At 63.1% G+C, this 8,060-nt stretch overlaps 1 protein-coding gene across 1 annotated transcript in view; it reads right to left on the bottom strand.

Moving 5' to 3' along the window:
- Positions 1 to 556: 556 nt before the first annotated feature.
- The window catches only part of NKX1-1 (NK1 homeobox 1), an 11,810-nt gene continuing 4,306 nt past the window's right edge, over positions 557 to 8,060 (bottom strand). The window contains exons 3-7 of the mRNA XM_044448233.1: positions 6,881 to 6,986; positions 5,816 to 6,652; positions 3,752 to 3,916; positions 2,238 to 2,550; positions 557 to 699 (exon numbers count right to left, since the gene is read on the bottom strand). Coding sequence (XP_044304168.1) covers positions 557 to 699; positions 2,238 to 2,550; positions 3,752 to 3,916; positions 5,816 to 6,652; positions 6,881 to 6,986 — 1,564 coding nt within the window. The remainder of the gene's footprint in view (positions 700 to 2,237; positions 2,551 to 3,751; positions 3,917 to 5,815; positions 6,653 to 6,880; positions 6,987 to 8,060) is intronic.

Here is an 8,060-nt window from a genome sequence, read left to right as displayed (position 1 = left end):
GGACAGGGGCCTTCCCCAGCACGAGGAGCCCAGGCACGCCTGCTCGGGAGCAAGCCCTGCTGCTGAAGAGCAGCCCTCCAGCAGGGCCAGCCGCAGACTCCCCAGGGGTCACAGGTCGCGGGCCTCTCCCCGGCCTCCGTGGCCAGGGCTGCCCTCAGATGGCGGGTGCAGAGGCTGGGGAGGAACCAGGGCTCCACTCCTTGGCCGCGGCTTTGCTTTTTCAGTGGGGACTGCAGAGAGCGAGGCGGAAGAGCAGCGCCTGGCCCTCCGGGGCTGCCTGCGCTCAGTGGCGCTGCCTCATTGGTGCCCGTCCGTGGCATCACGTGCTGAGCTTGGACCTGCGGATTATTTGCCTGCCTGCCCAGCAGCATGTTGATGATGCGATCCAAGAAAAATGGATCTGTGCCGCCGTTGGCAGTTGCTGCAGGATGCGGGCCTCTGAAGGGGGACGGCCACCTTGGAGGTGGCAAGGAAAGCCGTTTCTCCGGGAAGCCTGTGCACAGCACCGCACATGACTCCAGGCCCGCTGCCCCGCACTCCTGCGCTGGTTCTGTTCTCAGCGCCAGCACGATCCGCAGTCACCGGAGGCTTTGCACCAGGCAGCGCTGCCGCTTCCCCCCGCCCAGTGAGGCCTGCCAGGCGAGGGGACCGTAGCTCCCCCTCGGTCACCCAGAGAGCTCCGGGGACCTGAGACTGGGCCTCCCTGGCTGAGATGTTCCCTGCCACCCCGTTCGGGCTCTCTCTCAGCACTGAGGTGCTATTCTGCAAGCTGAAGCTTGGCCTTGCAGCATGGATGTCAGTAGTTCTGCTGGTTGTTCTGCTGTGTCTTAGTAAACCGGGGGTGCCAACCCTCAGCTCTGGGGCCAGGCCTGACCCTCTGGGTCTCCAGTTCTGCTTCCCAGCCACCAGCCCGAGCAGCTCCCCTGGCATTTCTGCAGCCTCCTGTCCTTGAAATGCCTCTTCTTGGGCACCGGGAGGGACCAGCAGTAAGAACAGGGTTTGGGGATGTGCGGATTGGGCGCTGCCCATCCCGCCTTCAGCCCCACTAGGCACCGGGCTTTCCGTCTCTGGCAGGAACCTGGCTCTGGGGCAGAAAGAGGGCCCAAACCTCTGCTGGGATCCAGAACAGAGTGGGTGGGATCACTCCACATCACAGCAAAGGATGTGACGGAAGCCAGTGTTTCATAGGGGAACCTTTTGTTTCAAATTGGTTTGTTGGCACACCAAGTGTTTTAAAGCTTCCCACTGGATGCACAAATTGCTGGGCACTTACTGTGAGTTTTGCATCATGCTAGACTTCTGCTGAACTCCCATGGAAATGTTTAAAATGAACTACCGCAGAAATGTTAACACATGGCCTGTGAATGTGTTGCACATACCATTATGGTACATATTAGCTCTGTGGGGGTTCTTTCCGTGGTATCGCTGCTATGTTAGTGCCCAGTGGAAACAAAAATTGCTGTTATCGTAACAAAAGTATGTAAACTCTGTGTTTTCACTTCCCAACTGCCTTGCAAAAGGTTACCTGCAAGCAGCTGCAACCTTAAGGCAGAGGAGATGGGTAGGTGAGCTTTTGGCCCCAAAGATAACTTAATTCAGAAGTCGGGTTGTTATTATTACAGCACAATAATGATAATACTGCACACAGCACCGGAGAGCAGACATAAATGCAGGGAAACTGTGCCAAGTGTTAAGACTGTGGGCTCCATGCATGTTTTCTCTGCTTTCTGAGAATTATTCAATAACTTATGAACCTTGCTGTCATTATGTACATTTTTTTCCCTGAAACTGGGAAAATTCTAGTCCCATGTTCCATAGTGGGCAGATGTATCTAGGGTTACTACTTAAGTCCCGCATTTCAGATGTGAACTGCACGACAGGCACACGCGTCCATTCTCAGGGGGTGCTTGCAAATGCAACCCAACATGCAGCTTCCGAGCACAATTCAAAGTGCTCTTGGAAATCGGCTCCTTCCTTGCTGCGCTGGAGCGCCCCGTTTCCACAGCCCCCCCCCCCGCTGAAAAGATGCAGCCATTCTGCGCGCACAGCCGCTTCCTCGGCCCTGCAGGCGCCGCGGCCTTCGCGGAAGGAGCGGGGAGATCACTCCGGTACACGCGCTTCGCCGCACGCACACGCGTCCTCCAGAGCTGCGTCGAGCGTGGGAAAGCAACGGCTTTCTGTGCGCTCTTTTCTGAAATGCCTAAGTCTTCTTCCATGGAGGACCCGTATGGAGCTGCCTGGAAGGGGCAGGCCGATCACAAGCCCCGGCATCGCCTGCCCTTTCCGGGGCCCCGGGGTGGGGGGAGGCTCTCTCCCCAGCGCCCGCGCTGCGGGAAGCCTGGGCTCTCGCGCGGCCTCGTGCCTCCGACTCCCGAGCGAGGGGGCCGCCTCTGGGGAGGCTGCCGGTCCGGAGGCGCTCCAGCGCAGAGCAGGGAGGGCGGCATCCCCCGCCCCGGCACGGAAACCGGGTGCGGCGACCACCTCTGGGGGCGCGGATCGGGCAGTGAAGGGGAGCACCCCAGGAGCACCGCAGGCACGACTGAGCGCAGGCTGAGATTGGAGAGGCAGTGTGGGGTAGTGGCTAGAGCGCGGGACTGGGACTCGGGGGATCAGGGTTCGGGTCCCCGCTCGGCCATGCAGCCCACGGGGTGACCCTGGGCCAGCCACAGACTCTCAGCCCAGCCTGCCTCACAGGGTGGTTGTTGGGGGTATGAGTGAGTGCAGGAGGAGGAGGCTGTAAGCCGCTTCGTAAGAAAAAAGGTGGGATACAAATCTAATAAATAAATGCAGCAGGACAGCCAGAAGGGGCAGGCCTCCCATCGCCCGAGCAGCTGCCTGGAGGAAGGGGCTGCGGCCCTCGCGCGGGGCCCGCCGGGCGCGCCAGCGGGAGCGCCCCCTCCCCTCCCGAGGCGGAAGCCCCGCCGCCCTCCGGCCCCCCAGGGAGGCGCCGAGCAGCGCAGGACGTGCCCCGCGGGGCCCTCGAAGCAGGGCGCCTCCTGACACGGGGCTGCCGCGCATCCGGTGCAGGGTGTCCCCCCCGCACCCAGCACCTCAGGCTCCGCATTTCGTGCGGGGGGCCGCTTGCTGCCACCCCGACCCAGAGCTGCGGGGGGAAGGAGGCGCCCGCCGGGCCCCGGGCCCCGGCTGCTCCGCCCCACCTTCGGCCCCTCCCGGCGGACGCCCTCCCGCGCTGATTCCGCCGAGGGGGGTGGCTGCCGCTGGGGGAGCGCAGAGCTGGGATGCGAGCAGTCCCTTCGCCCCGAGGCGGCCACGGACGGGCACGCGCCTCTGCCTCGCTTCGGACAACTCCGCGGCCCCACGGTGGCCATCCCCAGCGCCCGTGGGGGCGCAAGGGCACGATCCCCGGGCCGCGCGGCCGCGAACTCGCTCCCAGGGCAGGCAGGCAGGCGGTGGGGCGACACGGAGCTTCTCGCCACGCTGCACCTTCCGTTCTGCCCACAGCCGCCCTTGCCCCGTCAAGGAAGCCCGCTCAGCCCCTCAAGCCTCCAACAGCCCTGCGAGGTGGGACGGGCCAAGGGCACAGATGAGCTGCAGGGCAGGGGGGGGGAGCAGGGCCAGCCCTGCGCAGCCCCCCAGGCTCCCCGCCGTGCCTCGGCCCTGGAATCAGCAAGGCCGCGCGAGGAAGGGCCTCGACGGCGGAGCACGGCCATGCGGAGCCTGCGCCCTGCCGGGTCCCTTCGTGGGCTGACCGCAGGGCCACTGGGGGGGGGGGCTTCTCCGCCTTGCCCACTTGCAGCAGCGGGTTGCGAGCTGGCCGCTGCTTCGGCACATCCTTGGAACGCGCCCGGGCCGAGAAGCGGGGAGCGGCGCTGGGTCCCCTCCGAGCCACGGCCGAGCGATGGAGAGGCTGCCCCATCCCTCCCACGAGGACCCGCCGGCCGCTCCGCGGGGCCCTCTGCGTGCCCAGGAATCCGTCAGAGACAGTGCGCTGCGTAACCGTTTTCCTGCGCTCAATCGATGAAGCAGCTGCATTTCTCAGCATCCGAGCCTGGTTTCTCTGTCCACCAGCCCCTGCATCTTTCCAGCCTTCTACACTAATCTACGCCTTGCAAATCTTTTTCCAAAATGCAGTTACTGCTCTTCCACATCGTTCTCCTAATCTATGATTTTGACCAAGAAACAAATGAAATGTTAAGCTATATTGGTGAGCGAAGCTTCAACCAGTTTGATTCCAACTAGGTGTTCTGCTAGGAGCTTTCGTGCCGCCGTGCGGTTGACTCCTCACCGAACCTCCCCCGCTTAGGAACCTGCAATAGAAATATGAATTTTTCCCGGCTGAACCCGGGAAGGGAGAGCAGGTGCTTCAGATAAGAGGGTTGGAGGAAAGATGGATGGTCGGTGGACTATCGTCCACAGCCACTGGGCTTATGATGCAAGCAACTGAAACTAAAAACACATTGTGGGAAATCAGTGGAACTGGAAGTCGGGTCGAATTCAAAACAGTTCAGTACAAAAAAGAGGCAGAAACGGAAGAGAAATGCATCTTATCATTGCTGACCGAGGCATAGAATGGTTTACTCCAAATTAGCTGGAAAGTTTGGGGAACGACCACGTTGTGAGGAGTCTTGCTCCGAAGTTCCACCTGGAGAAATTGCAAGAAGAAATCATAGGAATATGAGACGGATCGCAGCCTCTTCAGAATAATTACTGGTTCCCATAGGATGCATCTGTCTGCACGAAGAAATTGCTCTGGTCCTTCATGACTCCACTTCACACCATTTGCTCCCAGCTCAGAAGTGTCATTGCGAGAACATCCGATCTTTACGAAGGCTCGCTCTTAGAACCTCCAAATGCTTCAAACACTCTTAAACGTCAATTGCTTTCTAAATGTATTTTGTTTGCAGTCGCTTTGCGTCGCCGTGTTCGGTCCTTTCCCACCAAATGCGAATGGAGCAGAAGCTGCTTAAGATGCCAAAATAAAATCGAGCAAGACGGGCCTGGCTCTCTCTTCCAAACGGTGTGAATGCCGGAAAGTTGGGAAGTAAGCGCGCTCCGACAGCGGGATGGCGTTCCCGGCCCCTCTGGGGCCCCTGCCTTCAAGACACAATTCCACGGAGCACAAGACAAACCTGCCACGCTCTTCCCTCCAAGGGACGGGTCTCCGCGGCTCAAACTGTGACACCTCAGAATTACGTCTAATTTCCTGTGTCTGCACTGAAAACGCTCCTTTTAGAAAAGCGACGTCTAAAGCGCTTTTCTTCCGGGAAATCCGTCTCAAGGGGCGCCTTCACTGAGGGGCATCAAGGCCAGATTCCTGCCCGATCTGCTTCGGGAGGGCCGCCGGGCGCTGGGGCCGGGCCCCCTTCGCCAAGCCGCGGGCGCAGGGCGGCTGCTCCTGGCGCGCCTGCCGGTTCAGCGTCTCCGAAGAGGACGTGCCCCCTCGCTGCCTCCGCGCGAGCAGGCAGGAGCTCGCCTGCTCCGAAATGCCTCGCCCGGAGGGAACCGACACCCTCCGGGCGCGCCCCCAGGGGATCGTCCCCAGTGGCGCCTGCGGTGGCGCACGCGGAGCTCAACAGGCGAGTTCTTGGATGCGGCCAAGCCCGAAAGGCAACTTGAGAACACGGAAGGCGATGAACGTGGGAAGCGCGGACTGCGCGAGGGCTTTCCTTTCAGCTCCCTCTTCCAGGGGCAACGGCAGCGCGTGTCGGGGTCTGGGGCAGGGGGGCGCTGGAGTCCCCCGTGTTTGTGCGTGTGCGTGGAGAGGAGGGGCGACGCATAGGCTCCAGCGAAAAGCAAGTCTGCCGACTCTGGGAAGCGGCACATCCCCCCAGCAGGGGGTGGCTCGTCCCCTAACCCCGGCCCTCTCCCGGGCCAGCGCGGGGCGCCCCATCCGCCGCGCAGGTCGCCCTGCATCAGCCCCGCTCCTCGCCCTGCCCGCGCGGCTCTCTCGGGCGGGAAGCGCCTTCGTGCCCGGGTCGTCCCCTCGGGCCGAGGGAGTCGGAGCCGGGCTCGCTGTCCCGGCGAGGCCAGCCGGAGCCTCGCAGCTCCGGACGCGGCGGCTCGGCAGGACGCCGCCAGCTCTGAGCTGGCTCGCCCGGTTTTTCTCCGAGGGCCATTCGCCCGCCCCCGCGCCGCCGTCCCGCTCCGGCGCTGAGCGAATTCCTGCGCATCGCTTGCTGCCCACGCCGTTCAGGGCGGCTCCAGCGCGGCTCCACCGGCGAGCTTCCGCCTCTCCCGCCACAGTCGCACGACGCAGCTTCTCCGGAGACCCCGCCTGGGATCCGCGTTTGCGGCGATGCGCGAGAACGGACGTCCGGTGGATCTGGACGTGGGCGCGCACTCTGCGGGGACCTCCGGGAGCTGCGCGGGGCCGGCCAGGTTTAGAGGCTGCTTCGGGGGCGACGGGGCGGCCTCCACCCCGGCCGTGCCTCCTCCCAGGCGCTCTCCCGTGTCGCTGTGCCACGTCAGGACGGCCACTCCGAGCGAGGGCAGCTGCGCCTTCGCGCTTTTCCGCGGGCGGGCGGGCGGCGGGGGTGCGGGAGGCCCCAGCAGGGCTCTCCCCAGTCCGCTCGGGTGCGCGGGGGCCGGCAGGGCGGGGGCTCAGGGCCTCTCCTCGCCCGCAGGGCTCCCTCTCCGGGGCTGCCTTCGCCCCTCGCTGCGCCTCGCGCCCGGAGTCCAGAGCCCCGCTCGCCTGCAGGGGGAAGCCGGCAGGAAGCGCTCGCCGCGCACCCTCTGCCGGGGCCCGCGCAGGAAAAGGCCCCTCTGGCCGGGCGGCCGGGCTCCCTCGCCAAACTCCCGCGTCTCCGAGAACGACCCGAGCCGCGGCGGGGCTGGGACGCGGCCGCCCAGTCGAGCAATGGGCCTGCCCCGTGACGTGCAGGGTGAGGACGGGGAGCCTTTAGATCGCTCATAATTAAACATCCAATAATAACTCGTTCGCAAGATTCTTCCGCTTCCTTCGATTTCCGTGGCCGGTCGAGAGGCACGCGCTCTGGGGAGGAGCGGGAAAAGCAGGGCTCCCGAAACGCTTCCAAGTGGGGCAACCCCCCTTTATGATTCGATAGCCTATTTTATGTTCGAAACTAACGTGCTCGACCGTCCAAAAACAAAAGCCAGCCGCCCACGGGAGCGCGAGCAACTTACCCGAGGCGGCGCGCCTGCTTTTCTGCCTCCAGAATCCGCCAACGGACGAAAAGAGACTAAACGCTGGAGCAGGGTCGGGAAAGCAACGAGTTTAGCCGGCAGCGCTTCTCTCCGAGCCGGCCGTCCAGACGGTGCTCTGGAAAAGGTTCGGGGCCTCGGGTCTGCGAGGGGCCGCGGGGAACCTCGCGGGCACGGCCTGCCCCGGCGCAGCCTCGACTTCCCCCCAGCGCTCAGGACGCAGAGGCGCTCGGGCGACCGTCTTCGCGCCCCCGAACTGGCCTTGGCGACCGTGCCCAGCGTGGCGTTGCCTGGCGAAAGGAAACAGCGACTGGCCCAGCGCGACGTCGACTTGTTTCTTTATTGGTTCAGATTTTCGGCAAAGTGCTTTCGATATCATTTGGATCAGCATCTGCTTCGTACTTTATACACAAATTATAAAGTTCCTGTTTTAAATAACAGCCAGAAATATACATGGGTGGTTGAAGTTTATAAAAGTGTTCCTTTTTTTTAAACGAGTTCCAGATAAGACACCCCCTTTAATTTTATGTTAAACTCCCCACACACAGGTACTTTTCAATAATAATAATAATAATAATAATAATAATAATAATATAGCAAAGAAAGCAAACCGACACCGACGGGTGTAAAAACCGCGGGACCGAAAGGAAAGGGGGCCGCGTGTCCTCGGCCACGCCGAGAAGGGGGCGGCCGCTGCTTTCCACCCTGAGAGGCGCCGCGGAGCAGCCCTGGGCGCGCCAGCGGCCGGGCCGGGCCGGGCCGGGCCGGGCCAAGCCGGAGGGAGGGAAGGCAGGCAGCCCCGCAGCGGCAGGGCCCGCAGCACATCCGCAAAGCCGGCTGCCCCCGACGGCGCGCCCGCGGGCCCTCTGCGCGGCCGGGAGCGGGCAGCGCGAGCGCCCGAGCCCCCCGGAGGGCCCCGCCACGGGCTGCGAGGCGGC

This window comes from Varanus komodoensis, unplaced genomic scaffold (genome assembly GCF_004798865.1).
Source record: "Varanus komodoensis strain SLA01 unplaced genomic scaffold, ASM479886v1 scaffold54, whole genome shotgun sequence".
In the NCBI taxonomy this organism is placed as follows: domain Eukaryota; kingdom Metazoa; phylum Chordata; class Lepidosauria; order Squamata; family Varanidae; genus Varanus; species Varanus komodoensis.
This window is presented reverse-complemented; position numbering and strand designations above follow the sequence as displayed.